Raw genomic sequence first — 17899 nt, forward strand, 5'->3', positions numbered from 1 at the left:
TTGTTGGGAACGTGGCATGACAAGCCCACCAGCGTAGGTTCGTGGAGTTAAAGAGGACACATTCGTGTACCCCCAGCATATACAACAAATGCAAATGCAAATGCAAACAGTGTCTAGCAATAACACCACTGCATCTCACCCTAACGTGCAAATTTACTCTCATAAAAGTTGTGCAAGAACATTTTGCTCTTCTCCAGTACCATTTTATTTTTCCCAGCAAGGTCATATCACAAAACAGAATAAATTAAAACAGCCTGGTGCCTCTGCTCCCCTCCTGTACTCACCCCGGGGTCTTAGGAGGGAGGATGGCGCGTAACAGTGTGTGTGTGTGTGTGTGTGTGTGTACACATCTGCAGAAGGAATGGCATCTGTGAAGTGGCGCGTGTCAGTTAGGACATGTACAAAAAAAAAAAAAAAAAAAAAAAAGACCCTCAGAGCAGTGCCAGCAGGGGAGGAAAGTGCATGCTAGTGTGTATGCAGTCAATAACGGGGAGCAGAAAATGTCCATTAAAAGGCCCCATCTCTAACTCTACTTGTAAATTAGGTATTGAGCCATTGGTGGAGCGCGGTTATGCTGTAACACACCCGTGACACTCAGTGGGGGGGTGTTTATGTGTGCCCTGTGGGTTTTGGGGGGATGAAGAGGCTCTTGATGGGCTGTGACAGGCGTTGGGGGTTGAAAAGCGAGGGCATCAACCTGAAAAATCAGTCAACTGGTGGACTGGATATGGCTAAAAGCCATTTATAAATGACACGGTGACGACTTTTTGGGTTGGGGGCGGAGGCGGCGGAAATCTGATACACTGTGGGGTACCTACTTTCTGTACTCGGCCACACAAACTCCAACCTGCTATTTTTTGTTATTCTTCGTTTAATCTTATTGGCATTTTTATTACAATTTCACAAACACAAATTTTACTACATTACTATTTATCTTTGGTATTCATCACCCAGGTTTGCACTTGTGTGTTTTACTATTGTTTTCCTCCTTTCCTCCATGTCAAATACATGAGGGACAGCTACATATGTGACTCCTGTTCTTGGGGAACAGTGTTACATGAAACGTGGTTTGCCCACCAGGCCTCAATTTGTTACAAAGAACCTACTCTACAGAGGCAACAACACTCCCAGGAGGCATATCTTCAATGTCCAAAGCAGTGCCTTAACAGCATGGCAGCAGAGGTGCTCACCACATGAGACCCTTGACTGGAGACTAAAGGGGCAATCGTGGTTTGATAAATGGAAGAGGCGATCCCTGGAGGCAGCCCTCTGCACGTGTGACCCTCTTTCCTGATTTCCCCACATTCGGCTCCCTCTTTATCTACATTTTCAAACTCCATTAACACAATTATTCTGTCCTACTAGCTAACACTGGGGACTATAGCAAGTTGTAAGAAAACTACACTACCCAAGAGGCCCTTTGTGTAAGGAAAAGGGAAAAAAAAAAGTCTGAATAAACAAACCTCACATCATATGAGCTTCCGCTTACAGGCGTCTCTTCTGGGCCATCAAAGCTTTTCACAACTATAAAGTCAGCTGCTCAAAATTCATACGGTAAAAGCAAAGCATCAGTGTGAATACGGCACGAATACAGAGCAAGAAGATAAAAGGCAAAAAATAAAACCATATTTCCTGAGGGGTTCCTGGTAATTATAGCTTTCACTTTGAATAGGCCACCTCACAGCTGTTTCCCCCACAGTCCACCTTCTGCCGACACACTCACGAAAACATTTAGGGAAAGATCTTCTCTCCATCTTTATATACATTAGGTTAAGGTATCTTAATCCTTTCTGTGGGGAACAAGGTGGAAGCGAAGTCGATACTCCAGCTTGGCTGTTGGTGATTGATAATAATTATGGTGGTGAAGGCAGACGCTTCCGTATTTGTAATTGAGTTGTAATTAGTAAACTGGAGATTATTAGCTTGTAACACTAATGAACTTTGGGGGCCAGCACAGACTTCGGTTAGATGAGGTGACCGAGTGAGACAGTCGGCACCGTGGCCCGCCACAGTTTGAATCAGTCATATTTGTTGGCAGCTGCTGACAGAAAACACTGGTGAAAAGCAGCAGAGCACAAACGACAGCGCTCCTAACCACACAGACATCTTCCACTTGAGCTGCCATGACAGGCTCATTACAACTTGGATAAAGAAATATTAAGTGCGAGTGTGAAGTTCTGTGCAGTAGCTAAAAATATCTGCTCCAGGCACTTATTACTTGTGCGCCCAATCAGGTAGAAAGAAAATAATATATCTGTCATGCAACTTGTGGGCATTATTATCGACCTTGTGTGGGTTTGAAGGACAGAAACATCTGAGGTAAGTTGCAAATAATTGCACATAACTGCATTTTGAATCACAGCTCATTATGAGGCCACCAGCAGGTTTGATCTGAGCTCTTCTCCACTATAATTCCCGGGGATTCTTGCTCATCATGACACAGCACTGAAAGACGAAATGCAAATCAGCACATCAGCAAAAGCCAAATGAGGCACCTCGCCATTGACATCTAAATGACATGGCTCGGGCCCAGGATAACATAAATATACTAAAAGTTGAAAACAGAACACATGGGGAGAAATATGACAATCAGAAATGAGGCACTGGTATATACAAGAATTCAGAGGAATGGACTGCGTAGGTGTGGAACAAGAAAGAAGGGATGGAGTGGAAAAAACTAAAAAGATAAGGTGAACAGTGAGTTGAGAAAGACAATAAAAAGGGTGAAAAAAGAAACAGAAGTCTGTTAAGTGGGCACCAGTGTGGAAAGCTGCCCTTCTGCGAGTGGATAGTTGATGGTGCCAGGACGATTTAAGGCTGGCTAAGTATATCTCTTGTGCCTTGAAGTCTGTGTTCAAGTCTCAGGTTAGCGCATGAGAGAGGATCTAAATGTGTGTTTTTTTAAAAAGTCACTTTCTTTGTACACAGAACCTTCCAACAGGACATTTGGCAAACATTCATTATCTCTTGTTTGCCAAAGTGAACAGCATTGTCATTCTTAAGCGTTTATAACTGGATGGAAAATTGTTTTCTCGTGCATCCCGATGCCTTTTTCCCTCTACACTTTTACTGTCAGAGAAAATGACACAAATGCTCCATTTTACACTGAAGTAAAGAGATACAAATTTTCTTCATCTCAATGACAGCAGTTGCCAACAGGGGCAATCAGACCAAATGACACATCGCTCTAAATATTGCTACCAAAGGCAACCATAACGTGGCTGTTCAGCTTTACTGCTCATTAATGATACTAATTTGATGAAAACATGTACAGCTGGCTTCTTCTACGAACTGTGGCCAAATTTACCTAACAGTCAGAGCACAGCAGTACACAAACACCTCTTTGTTACCACAGAAGCGTGCACAATGTCGAGCTCTATAGCTGAATTTAAAATGTCAGAACAGTGATAGAGTCCAAGAACAGACAGCTACAAAGATAATCTAAATATAAAAGCTTAATAAAAACACATGAGCAGATGGACTACACATGATATGCCATATGCATGTGACAGATTACACTATGAGATTAAAATCTCTTGATTACGCACATCCAGTATGTTATGAGGGTGAATATTAACAGTTGTTAACAGTTTAAAATATTTACAGCTGTTCTGATTCAGGTTAGTCTGTCGCTTTGGATCATTTTCATATTATATGAATTGGTGCTTTATTTTCCAAGGACATCAGTGGGTAAGTTCTTTATTAAGAACTTTCTATTGATCATAATTAGGCTCAGTATCTTCCATCTGATTTTCCCATTTCCTCTTTCTCGCCTTCCTTTAAAGTGGAACTAGAGATTTAAGATGAAGCAGCTGGTATATGATCATCATTTCACCTACACTTTCACAATGTTTATACCTTTTCATGACACTGCTATACAGCAGATGTGATAGCTGTCCATATGGTGTGCATAGTGAGCATCTACTAAAGAAGGGCTTAAGGCAGAGAGGTATTTGAAAAAAGAAATAAAGACCCAAATGGATGAATTTTCCTTCCTGCTTTTGCTCTATTGCGACACTGCCATCCTCAAAGACTGGTGTTAACCTTCCGTGCACTTATGACTGACTATTAATGGTTGCTGAAGTGCCAGTGAACATCACAGCCCATCTGTTACGTAATGCTTTAGCACTAGAGTACAGATTACAATGACCGTGTTCCAATGCCCAGGCATGGATAATGACTAAAGAACAGAGACAAAATGGAACAAATAGAAAGGACAAAAGTCATTTTTACAAGGAGGCTGATAGTCTAGCTGCATGAAAAGGCAGAAGGGAGGAGTAAAAGAGCACAGAGTGCAAAGCAAGAATGCTTGGATACTACACTACTGAGCTTTGGGAGAATTTCTATATAGGGGAAGAATGATCCAGAGGTCACCAAGAAGTTGTACTTTAGTACATTTTTTTGGCTCTATTGCACCTTCAAGATAACGTTTTCTGTTGTCGTGCTAGCAGCAGGCACAGTTGAGCTCATGAATCTCCCAGCCACAATGCACCTTGCACACAAATTACTCTCCATCAACAGTCCAAGTTCACTGCAGCAAAATGTAAAGTAAGGTGAACACATTCATCCTGAGCAGCCTACAAGAAACAGGGAAATGGGAACTGTACAACAGTTTGACTTTGAGCAGCTTTGATTTTCGATTAAAACTATAAAAACTAATGGTTCTCTTTCAGGCTAAAACTCATTCGTATTTTAATTATCAATTCATTTCCACAATATTTGGTTACTTAACACGTTATTCTTTTTGGCTAAAAAACAAAACAAATGGCCAACCAAAGACATTTAATCAATTGTTGATTTTCTGTCACCCAACAAACCGATAGATGCTCATCATTTCTAATAATGCTATAAAGAGCAGAACAACAAACAGAAGTCTAGCAAATAAGCCCACATATAGTGTGACTCAGACGCACAATTCACCACGTTTAGATGTTTCAGAGGTCGTCTGATCCTACTCGAGTTTGTTTTGTGGAAGATGGCTTTGAGCTTGGAAGCCGACTTGATGGGTGGAATTATCAACAAGAAAGCTGTAGAGCTTTACTTAACACACACTTGTAAACACTTTGGCAACACTGCTGCTTGTTAGGCTTTCTCCACATCAAAATATTTGTCTGAAGCCAGCACAGAAGAGGCAAATGCATGTGGAGGCACAGCTGTTGCATACTAAAGAGGAACTGTTTGATCCAACAAAACCTAAATCTGTGGAGTCTATAAGCCTATTAGTTGAACTGCTGGGAGGTTTTAATCACCGTCCTTTGTCTAAAGGGACCATTAACCAGAGACTGCATTACGGCTGCTGGCTATTCTTGGGAGGTCAGAGTTCAAAACACTCTCACAACGATGCACAGTGCTTTATTGACTAAGGCGGGATGGGAGAGTAAATAAATTGTTTGAAACACTGCGTTGACAAGTCTCTTCTTCCCAGTAGCTTCTAATTTAGATTAATATAGAATCTGATTATATTTATGAGCGATTACACTCTGGTGGACACATTACTCTGTTCCTTTGTGAGCTTTAATTTTGAAATAAATAAGAGTGACTAATATTGCGCTTGTGCAGAAGGAGTAATTGCAGCAGGAATAAATATCCTCCATGTTTCTTTATCTTTCATGTACAGAGTGGCTTTGAGTCTACGAGGAGAATTAGCATAATGAGAGAAAAGCACATGAGTGATGCTTTGTGGTTTGACAAAATGGCCACCGTCTGAGGCAAAGTGTAGGTGTTTTAATGTGTATTGCGAGACTTGCGTTTGACAAGTGAGATGAGATAAGCATTAAGTCCTTTGTGCCACAGTGTTTACATTTAGAAAATCTGCAGCCTTCCAGTGTAGTACTAGCTTTCATGTATCGAGAAATTCTCCATGACAAACTAGCACCAAAACGTGGTGATTACTTAACTGCTAGGAAGCAAAAGACCTCGTAATGTGAAATAATATGCAATCGGGTCATTCGCCAGTGAGAACGCCAAACATTCACTGTGTATCTAAAACTGTAGTCCAACAAACTTGCACTATTGTCAACAGTGAACACTGCTGAGATCCAAATTCAGTGACATCATATTTCTCTCGCTGACTTGTTTTCTGGGAGGCAGTCCATAACTGTTAATTCATCTTAAGCAAAAACACACAATTCACATCTCACCCAAACCACAAACTATGAATAACTGTCGGCCGCTGTTTGCAAAGTTGAACTGCATTGAAACAATTAAAGATGGGCAGCAAGGACTAGTTTTAAACAGGCACAGGGGCTAAATTATTTAAGACTGTATTATTGAAAAGTGGTTCAGATGTCAGCCATGGAGAAATGATGATGCGTTTTTGCTATTCCCAATCTTGAATGGTTCTAACTTTTTTAGAGAGGTGAAGGCGGCTTTCGGTTTCACATGCTGCGGGATTTTACAGCAGGAAGAAACAAACATTTAAACTTTACTGGCAAAACAAGCAGCCTGTTGAAACACCTAGTGAATTACATCCAGGTGGATAAACGCAGTTTTCAACTGCCTACCTCATTGAATATGGGTAACTAAAATTAAAAGGAACCATTAGTCAGCTGATTATTTGGCTAGAAGTATTTTCAGAAATTCAAATGTGAAAAGGTCAGAGTATCATTCAGCGCGTCAGCTCACTGCACACAAACAGAGGCGGATTTAACTTTTTGATTTCAAACAAAGCTCTTTCAGGTTCTCTCTGTTTAACACATCATGAATGTCTTATTTTCCACAAGAAGAAAAAAAAGTCTAAAAACAAAACACAAACTCAACCCAAACATTACAGTAGTGGAACTGATAAAAGCAGCAGTACTATAAATCTTAACGCTACCTATAAATATCAGCTATGTAATTACACGACTACCACATCTATGGCCCTGTTGAGACCAGAAGACTAATTAACTTAGACTGAGAATAGGTCTGGTTGCCTAAACATAACAGCAGCCAATTCACCAAGGGAGAGAAGCAGCATGGAAACAACAGAAACAACAAGGAATTTGGTTTTTTTTTAATCTAACAGTGAGAGCTTGCGTCACCAGCATCACATCTCCTCTCCTCACTTACCATCTTCTGCAGATGCTTCTCCTTACGGACATCCACCATGACTAAGCCCTCTTTGACCAAGCCGAGGCCCACGTCGTCCTTGGTGTCCCCAAACTGTATTGTGACGTGTGGGCAGGTGGCACCCGAGTACTCCACATTCAACAGGCACTGGCTGTTCTGGATGTCTCGCACCACGCAGTCCACCACATCAGCACGGGCGTCCTCCTGAAGAAGCGAGAAGATTTTAAGAAAAGATGAGGAAGGAATGGAAGGTGGTGCAAGAGGGAAACAATTGGGTAGAAATGGATGTTGGATTAAAGAGTGAAAAAATGAAAATTGAGTTGATAATAGAAGAAATGAATAAGAGGGGACAGAGAAAATAAAAGAAAAAAAGATGAAAGAGATAATTAAGTAGGTTATCACTACTGATAGCTCACAAATGCAATCTAGAGACTGATTGAAGCAGTGTAGATGTGCACCAGCCAAACTGTAACATCATTCTGTTGGAAACAAACACTGGTAAATGGGGGGGAAAAACCCTACTGGACAATAATAACACCACCTCATTCATGTCAGTTATACAAATGACAGTTATCTACTCAACCAGCTGAAGAGGCTTTAGTCTGTCTGAAGCATCTACGGTTAGACTCCTATTGAACCTTCTCCTCATCTAGATCAGTCGTCTTCTCCTTTCTTCTTATTCCTCAGGTAGTTACCTCTTCTAATTCCTAACCTTCTCAAATGTGAAAGGCCAGCATTTGTTTGAACATATGGTAGAGAAGGAGGTGGAACAGCTGCAGATCAATCCTGACCTCACGTCCTCCAGCAATCGGGGTGGGGGGAAAAAAAAAAAAAAAAGGAGCCACAACTTCAAAGGCAAGAAGACACTTAGAAACAAAAATCAGTCCCTGGCTATCATCCATCTCTCCCCTACTCCATCCATCTCTTCGCTTCCCTTCTTTCTCGCCCTGGTCTTGTCTCCATGGCAACCCCCTTCGAACTAGCCGCCCTTGGGTTATGTGCGTGTGTGTGAGTGTGTGCGTGTGTGTGAGCAGGGAAGCTTGTTCTAGGCACAAAACTAAGGGCCTTTTTTGTCCCCGCTCTCCCCCTGGCCAACTTGTCACAGGCGCTGCAGGGAAGCTCGAGGCAACATTGAGAGAGGGGAAAAGAGGAAGAGCGAGTCAGTGTGTGTCAGAAAGTAAGAGAGTGAGGGAGATAAGAGAGACAGCTGATACAGGAGGAAAGGGAAAAACGCAGAGAGAGACTACTATAGAAGAGGAATTGCACTGACACTCGTGAAGAGACGATACAAAATTAATGAGTGCCTTTCAGTGACCCGCTCTCATCCACTGTGTGTAGAACAGACATTTCTGAAGCACTTGAGGGCAACAATGTTTGCATTTGCACCTCAGCTTACATTCGGATACCAAAACACTTCTTTTTTAAAATGACTTGCTTTGAGCGATATTAAAATGCTATGAAGAAAATGTAATTTTTAATAAAAACAACACAAGCCAAACTTCTCAGACAAGATAATGTTACATCTTGTCCCGGCACAAAGCACCTTTTTTTTCTTTTTTCTTTTTGAAGCAAAAATTATTTGTCTTCTTTGCGAAAATTTTTTGAAGCAAATTTTGAAAAGAATAAAATAGATGCGTAGTGTCAGCAGGTGTTCTACAGTTTTGTCTAATGAGCTTTGCTTTGGAATTTTAGCTCCCCCCCCCCCCAAAAAAAGAAAAAGTGTATTTTTTCCACCGCTTAATTTGCACATCTGTTAATGAGAAGAGATCGATAGCAGTCCAGTGTAAGCGATGCAGTTTAGTACGTGATTGAGTAATTGGATGGAATAGTAGGCTTGTTTATAAGCCACTACCATTAGAAAGTGGCTATTTTGGTTGGAGTGCTTCTTTCTGGCATTTGTTAAAAGAAATAACTTGGGTGTTCATCTTTTCTACAAGAACAGTCTTAGCAAAAAAAGTTTTAATTAGCTGAAAAGGCAAACTAAAGAAAATGGCAAGGCAGCTGAGAGTTCATGATGCACACGAGAAAACTGGATTAATTACTGATAAATGTGTGGTAGATGCTGCTGGAGTGAGATGTCATGGAAATAACACGCTGTGCCTCTTTCCAAATAAAAACTTTAAGTTAGAAGTGTTATTCCTTCATAACAGCAGAACAGTGAGAGTGTACCTTGGCATTTCCCCCCCTACAAAGATATTTTCGCTATATGAAAAGGCATTAGGAGGCAGGAGAATGATCTTATGCTACTGGCAGAACTGTGTTAAGAAAGATCAGAATCAGAATCAGAATACTTTATTGATCCCTGGGGAAATTATTTTTTGATATACGACTGACAATGAATGACTCGGGATGGTGAACATCTTGTGTAAAGGTGTCAGGTTGCAGATTGCAAGACAAAGGCAGCAAGCTTTTTTCAAGTGCAGCAGCAAAGGTGTGGTACAAAAGGGGTTGTGGGCTGTCACGTGCTGTCAGTTTGAGTGACGTAGTAAAAGGCTTCAGAAAAAACAGATGGCGGACACAAGAGAAGAGGAAAATGAAAAGAGAAATAGGAAAGAACAGATGCAGACTGACAGAGAGGGGTAAGGTGCATGTCAACCTCCAACATGTGGTTTAGCTTTGTGCGCGTATGTGTGTGTGTCTGCAGGCTGTAAGGTGTAGGTGATGCCTCTGTCCCCTGGGCTGGATCAACAGATGGGCCACTTCATCACTGACTCATGAGACAGGTGACAGCATGCACCCTGGTACCACCTGCTTGTGAACACATGCACTTTTTCTTCTTTTTCTTCCTTTTTAGTGAAAGTGATTCTGTTTTCACATCCAACGATATATTAGGTTACGCTTCAATATTGACGATGCCAGGGATATTAAACAAATTTGATACTGTAGGCCACGTCCAGCCCACAGTATAAACAAGTTTAACTACAAATTTAATCCCTGACAAATTTTAATATATATGAAAAAAAAAAAAATCAATTTCACACAACGTCTGTTTTTAAAAATTTCTAAATGGAAAAAAATGTTGTTTTGAGCTTTAATTGTGAGGAATAAATATGTGACATGACAAAAAAGAATCTGTTAGCTCATTGCACAGACCGTCCTGTCATTGTATAATCTCTTTTTCTTTCTTTCTTTATTTCTGTGAACATTTTTTTTCATCATTTATCTATTATGAGGTTACTTTGGTGAGAGGTCTTCATCAGCAGGAAAAGCTCTAAAACTTTACATTTTAGACTTATTTATAAACTTATTGTAAACTGTATTTTTATCAGATGTCCACTGGGCCAGACTAGACTATTTGGTGGGTTGATTTTCGCCCCCGGGCCTTATGTTTGACATCCCTGTGCCAATCTATCCAGTGGTTTTTAAAGGGGGTGCCGATGTGGATTTGATTGATACTCTGCTATGTTTCCTCACATTCACAAGCCCATTAAAAATACTTTACGCTACATTTTCAAACATAATGATATCAAATTTGCAATTTGACTGTATAACGCAACAGGCTGTCTCACTGATGCACAAAACAAAACAGTTCCTTCAAAGGGTTGCCATGTTTTAGAATAAATGGAGCCTCTTTTGCTTACACTGTTAAGTGCATTTGATAATCTGCGATGCACTATTAAATGCAAATGCATTTAATAGTGCATCGCAGACTACAGCCTCTAAACTGACCGTAAAAATGATTCCACAGCCGTCCTAAACATTTAGACTCTGTTTACTGTAAATGTGTGTGATCATATTATTTTGTGAAAACACGCAAATGCTCCGCACACCGAGTTAAGTGAAATCCAAACCCTGTAAACACTCACTCGAATGCGCCAATCGGGCACATATCAAACGAAAACATGCTTCTGTTTTATTTCTATTCGGGATGCTGCTCGCTCAAAACGCTACCAATCGGTTGACCCCCCATGACACGCGCAAAACACAGTCACTCACACACATACTGAGACATAAACACACACCAGTGGTCACTGGAGGTTGAGAAAACACACTCAGATGTAAACAAGAAGATTAGTGCCGTGGAGGAAAAAAAATGCACTGGTGCTCTGCTATCAGATGGTCAGATGGACGTCCAAGTACACAAACACACAAAGCAACTGGAAGGCTTTTAATCGCTCTGTAACATGAGAAAGTTCGGGCTGCTGAAGCAGCGTGTATATCGAAATCCATCCTATCAAACTGTTAATAAAACCATGTCTGGGCACCCAATTATATTCAAATCTGGTGCAAACAAGTAAATCAATGACTTGGTGTTTGTCATTGTTGTGTCTGCTTTGTACAATATGCATTATGTATGAGCATAATTTTCACTAACACTCGCCTGGAATGACAACTCAACCCCGTCTGTCAGTTGCAGACTTATCGCCCCGTGTGATAAGTGAAACTCAAACAGTTGTCATGTCTTGCCAGGAAAGTCGACTTTCAAACGCTGGCAGAAAATGAGACTGAAGAAGCCGATATCTCAAAGTTAATTTTGAAGCTTTCAGCTGCGACACATATCTCAGCTCTGCGCGCGTGCTCGTCTGTGCACTTACGTCCTGGGGGACCTGGATGAAGGCGAAGGTATACTCGGTGGCCTGTACTGGCAGGGTCCTGGTGCTGAAGGCCGGAGGTATGGGAGCCAGACGGGTGGATGACACAACTTCCCTCTGAATATGAAAGAAGGACAAAAATAACAATCAATACAAAACAAGTTCATTACAAGCTGCCCCATCAATTGCAATCACATAAAAATGGAGTTTGTTTTATTTCCATTTTTTAAGAAATTAGGTCAGTTACAGGATCAGTGAAGCCTCAATGGTATTTCCAAACAGTACAGATTTTAAACCTTAAACTGTTTATGAGTTTCACATTTTGAGATAGTGAACTGTTACCTATATGACCCACACAAAAAAACATAGCTTGTTATCATACACTGCAGGTCTTAATGCTCAATTCCAATTTTTTGATCAAATCCGATTTTTGTGTCTGCTTGTTCACACTACAAATAAAATGTGACAGCAAACGCGCTCTAGTGCGAACCCTCAAAGCGGCCCGCATGCGCAAAAGAAGACGTCACACACAACGCGCTCTGTTTAGACCCAGAGCAAACAGTATTGTTTGATAGATGGCCCTTAATATAAAGAGTTCGGACTTTACATTTCCCAATTTTTGCTTTAAGTTATTTTGTTATTTACATAATAATGTAAATAACCTAATAATTATTCTTATTGCTGTTTAAGAGAGGAGCAGGGCTTCAAAGGATAGTTGCAGATTTCTGTCAGAATCTATAAATAAAATGTTCACGTTTCTCCAACGTTGTCTTCCCAGCAGTTTCACTGACATCTACGCTGGATGGCCAGGAAGCGTTCGCGATGTCTTCTCGGGCACTTCTCCAGAGCTGATAATTGGCGTCTGTCTTGTGTCAGTGACGTAAAAGACGGATTTAATGCGACTTGACCGTTCAAACAGCAGCCGCTTTCTAAAACATCGGATATGTATCGGATTCAGTACCACATACGAAAGTGACCCATATCGGATTTGTGCCGTTCACACTGTCATACCATGATTGGATATGGGTCACATAGGGTCAAAATGTAGCGTGAACGTAGCTTAAACTAGATTTGCTCTCTAGTTTAGCTACGAGCTAAGAGTAAAGAAAGCAATACATGTCAAATTGATTGTCACCAACAAATGCTTCCAACACCAAATCACAAAAATGAATCTTTAAAGTGCCTATGATAGGCATTTCAGGTTGAATTCATTTGTTTTGCACTGACATTACATGGGACCTGCTGTATTCATTCCCAAAACCAGATTTTCTATTCTTGAACTCGACTCTAAGCTACTATAGTGGAGTATTGTAAAACAAGCCATTTTACCTCTGTTCCCCTTGCCTTTAAACCAGCTTTCCCCTAATTGGCTAGCCTTCAGAAACAAAAGGTTTGAAGAGTGGGTCGGTGGGGCCAGAGCTGTGCGTGGGAGATCTTTATTAAGTGCATTTGCTCTCACTGACATCATCCAAAGCAAAAAGTAATAATAAGTTGTCTGAAGCCTGAGGTTTTGGCTCACAGTGACTGCTTGTAGATTATTTAAAAACTTTGGCCATGTTTAATATGAACATCCACTAATGTAACAATACATCTATGACAGAAAGCAAGTACAATAGGTCCCCTTTAAAATGTCACAGAAAAGTCCATAAAAACAACAGTTTTATGCATGTTCACAATACCGATTGTTAGTTCAGTGCTGTGCTTTGACTTGGCTCCCAGATCTTTTTAAAAAATGTATAAAAATTAAAAGTATGCACTGTATGTCAATGTTATGAAGCACTAAACTTGATATATCAACACAGGTAGGGCACACGTGAGCAATAACCAATCACTGATCACCACAGGCTACACTGTGGTGGAAAGTCAGACAAATATGGCCGTTAGAAGTGGGGAGTTAATTTAATGACCCCCATATCTTAGGCTAATGTGTTCACTGGTCTGTACAGTCTAGACAGAGAAAACCTTGAACATTTATTATGGCTAAAATGTTAAGATTTATCGCCGCCATATTCTGGTTTGACAGCACTTTGAACGCGGGCTTTAAAAATGAAATGCCAAAAGTGTTCTGCTGTGTTTTCTAATGATCACATAATAATTCAGGTACTGACCTGTTCCCGAGCGAGGTTGCAACATTATCAGCTAATAGCCTGAGCCATAAAAATCAAGGCCAGATTGACCCAAACTGAAATGACGCAAAACTACAAAGAATGAGGTACACAGCAGCTTGATTTTTTTCCCCTTTCTGTGTGCCGGGTCAGCCTCGGAGAATCACACTTTCAGCAACATGCCAGGATGCATCACATCTGCCAACCAAACCTCGATGTGTCCCCTGCTCTGAGGTCAGTCACACACTGTGCCGCTCCACTGCATCATGGGAAAACTCCGCAGGGTGGTCGCGGGGGTGGGGGTTGGCTGAATGAGCCACTTGGTGGTATGGTGATGCGAAAGCATGTGTACGCACGTGGGCAGAGACGCAATTGTAACGCGTATGTGAGGATGTAGTGCCTTCGTCATCACGGAGTCACTGAAGGAGAATCCTCAGAGAGGGGGGCAGCTCTGTTTTTGTCATAGTTACAGAATGAATAAAAGCAGTCTGCTTCAGTCACATCAAAAGAAAAACTCCAGCTGAATAAATATGGGAACAAGCAAACAACTGGTGACTGAATAGATGGATAATAATGGGAAAAAAAAAATCCCTCTTCAGTTACTAAACTCCTTCTGGCTGTTGGGTTTGGCCAGGAAAAAGCACTGCTACTGTGCATATGTTTTGAGCCCTGAACACCAGCACTTTGTTTTATATTCTAATGATGATAATCCATCATTAAGGGACAAAGACAAGAATGTACACGTCAGTCAAATTCATCGTCACAAAGTTACTCACGTTGCCATAGTCAATGTAGAAGACATGGACCTTTGCCGGTGACTCAACTTTCTCCACTCTGGCTCTGTACCTGTAACAGCAAAAAAATAAAAAATAATTGAGAGAGAGACAGAGGGAAGGGGTAGCGGGGAGCAGAGAGAGAGAGAGTATACAGCACAGGGGAAACAGATGAAGACAGAGGGCACAAGAGGAAAAGGAGATGAGTAAATGATTCTGTGCTTATTTCCCTGGGGAGAATGTGTTGGAGGATCTGTCTGTTGTGATCGGAGGAGAGGAGTGGAAGTGGAGGCGGGGTGAGGTGGGACAAAGGGGATCTATCAGGACATAGCAGGGCTGTGCGAATTGCACGGGGGGCTCCATGCAATAAAAGAGAGAAATTTAAACCTATTTTTGCCTTGTAGCAAATAACGTCAGTGCATTAGTGCTAATCAAAAAACCCAGCAGTTTCACTTTGTAACGGTTATATTTTCAAGCGTATCCGACAATCCGAATGAAAATAAACTTGTTATTACAAGGACATACTAATCAGGGTTAAATTAAAGGGAGAAAAAAAACCCTTGAAAACAAAACAACAAAATGCCTCAACAGTGGCTAAATCCTTCCTGTGAATTCTTCAATTCATACAGACGCAACATAAGAACTTGTTTTCCCTCACACTTGTGTCGTTTCATCTGACCATCGCTGACTCTTAACTTTAACAAATGAGCGTGAGGAAGAAAAATTGGCTGCACACCAAGGACAGCAGGAAAAAGTCAAATAATTAGGTCCACATGGGCAAAGACAGAAACGAGAGCACAAAGTTAAAACTGAATAAGTGATTAACAGGAAGACAACAGCAATGGGCACAAAGAACAGGAATGAGAAGAGCAAAAGACAAAGTGACGAGTGACTAATGAACAGTTTTTCTTATTCGCTCTTTTTTCCCCCCAATTCACTTTGACTCTGTGGTATTCCGAGAGGCCTTGTAAGGCGACAAATTTCTAATTACTCCCCGAATGAAAGGAGGACATTCCGCATGCATCACAAAATACTTCGATACGGATACAGAGAACAATGAATGTAATTAGCTTGCTGATAAATAATAAAAAATGACAAAGATATCAGATATTTTCCACCTAAAGTGGGGTTCCTGACAGACTTTTTTCCACAAAAAACAGGTTAAAGAAGTGAAAGGTTTACAGCAGATGGTTTGCTATAAATTTGAGCCCTGCCCCGAAAAAACGGGACAGGAAGATGGAAGGAGGGATGGAAGAACGAAAGGACAGCACCTGGGTTGGGGGAACATTTGGTTTTTAATCAGTTTTGTGGTCTTTTTTCACCGTCACCTTCTTGACAGACTCCCTCTCCCTCCCTCGATCACTGTGACTTCTATCTGTCCCATAACCATCTGTAAACTACGAACATCCAGTGAGGAGATGATGAAGAAGTGTGTATGTGAGCTACTGTCAAGCTACTGCTGATTCTGAAGGGCCAAAGCAGTGGCATTGAACTAATTACACCCTGTGGGTGTCTGCAGTCGACACAGGCTTAAATAGAGACAAGGTAAAAATGAAATGTCAGGTGTTCCTGTGAGGGAAATAACTACAGTGTGCAAGCACATATTGTACCTCACAAAAATGTATAAAATAAATGTTTAGTTTCGAGTTTCTTCCCTCAGCTGATAAATCACGCGCCACCATCAAGTTCTTTTTTTCTTCCCTCGGGGCATCTGTTGATACCGAGTATTGTGGTAAAATCCATCAATAAGTTGGCCATCCATTGTATTATGTGATGACACTGATGAAGAAACCAGATACCATCAATCACATCAGCTGACACCTGATCCACATAATAAGGTCAGTGTCACTCCTGACCGGTGCTGTCAAAATTGGGTGATTATTCATTGAGAAAAGAAAACCTGCACCGATCGAACTATTTATACATGCACTGCATCATTCATATCACTGCCTAGAAAACTGAATGTAATGTTTTTTATAATACTGAAGAACAGCAGCTAATAACCCTTGTGTCAAAGGAGAGACGTCTTAATCCTTCCTGTTTGTCATAAGATGACCTGACAATGTTGATAAGGTTGCTATGAGGCTGCTAACATCAGAGGAACTATAACGCATGCTCACCATTCACCATCAGCAAACTTGGCTATGCAGTAGTCTCCCCGGCGTGGAGAGTAGGATCCTTCCACTGGTGGCTGGGCGGCGATTTCTGCTCTCATGGTCTCCATCAGATTCTCCAGCTGACTTCCTGATAGGAAATGCATGTGAGATAACAGGTGAGGACTGGAGTTCAACTTACAATTCCAAATGTAATTTGAGTTTTCTTCAAATTATACTCATTACATGCAAGTGGCCAGTTTTTAACATTGTTGTGGTTTCAATCTTTTCTCCATTTGCATTTCACCCGACTAAAAATGGGACTTTCCACTCTTGATGCAGCAGCAACTAAAAATATGTAACATCTGTGTGTAAAATGGACCTAAAATTCATTCAAATCCTATACAGAGGTGCTGTGATTCCTCCCTTCAGCTGCTGGCAGTATGTGACTGATGGAGGGTGGATCCTGAGGCAGCGGCAGAAAATGAACACGTGTATCTTACCCCATGCAGGGCTCCTAAATAATTGTATGAATATAAATGAAATCAAGTCCGGCGCAGCTTTGTGAGGCATTATGATGCTTCTTGTGAGAGTGAGTATTTTTCTGTCGGCTTGTTTATTCCCTTCATAACCGAATGGTGCAACTTCTAATAATCATTTTCCTTTTTGTTATGAATAAATTAAAAGCATTCCTGCATGCTCGAGTACAATAAGATACTTCAGTTCAAGTTAAATTAAATCACTGCTTTAGAGAATGTACTTTATGCCTTGATTCATATAGACAGACACAATAGGTGTGCTCAAAAAGTTCTGAAAACACATAAGACTTTCAGAAATCTTGACCTCTGACCTTGACCTTGAGGTTACCAAAATTCAAACTTCCCTGAGATTTCTAGCAGAACAGATTCTGTATGAATCAGAAAAATAGATGGTATCAATTTGAAAATTGTACGTTGGCTTGTTCTCGAATTATCGCATTCACAAACTTGGGTGTCTGTGCCGCCTGCCTGGCACGACGACGACAATACCGCATCAGCCTTTTTACATTTGAGGAATACAAACAATCTGATTATGGTGGGTTCCAGTCTGCCATCCTATGCTCTGAATGCACTGAAAAAGCAGGAATTCTTTTGGCCTTTCAAATGCAATCTTTGCTTCCACTTCTTCAAAATGAAAATCAAGTTGAAGGATAGCCCTTTTTTGACATATTGGAGGTGAATCACAGAGGCAGAAGTGCAAGGGGACATGACTTCTACTGAGAGATCTAAAAATAATAGCCACGCTGAAACCCGTCCAGAGGTGCACAAGACGATGACCTTGAATGTAAGATTAGTCAAATTTAAATC

The 17899-nt window shown here is 41.0% G+C and overlaps 1 protein-coding gene across 1 annotated transcript in view; it reads right to left on the reverse strand.

Moving 5' to 3' along the window:
- snd1 (staphylococcal nuclease and tudor domain containing 1) overlaps positions 1 to 17899 on the reverse strand; it is a 176454-nt gene that overhangs the window by 8630 nt on the left and 149925 nt on the right. The window contains exons 19-22 of the mRNA XM_085251073.1: positions 16581 to 16704; positions 14464 to 14533; positions 11586 to 11699; positions 7051 to 7254 (exon numbers count right to left, since the gene is read on the reverse strand). Coding sequence (XP_085107199.1) covers positions 7051 to 7254; positions 11586 to 11699; positions 14464 to 14533; positions 16581 to 16704 — 512 coding nt within the window. The remainder of the gene's footprint in view (positions 1 to 7050; positions 7255 to 11585; positions 11700 to 14463; positions 14534 to 16580; positions 16705 to 17899) is intronic.

The sequence above is a fragment of the Mchenga conophoros genome, linkage group LG17 (genome assembly GCF_057382185.1).
Source record: "Mchenga conophoros isolate Kocher_MC1m ecotype Shallow Benthic linkage group LG17, M_conophoros_male_GT1.1, whole genome shotgun sequence".
Lineage (NCBI taxonomy): Eukaryota > Metazoa > Chordata > Actinopteri > Cichliformes > Cichlidae > Mchenga > Mchenga conophoros.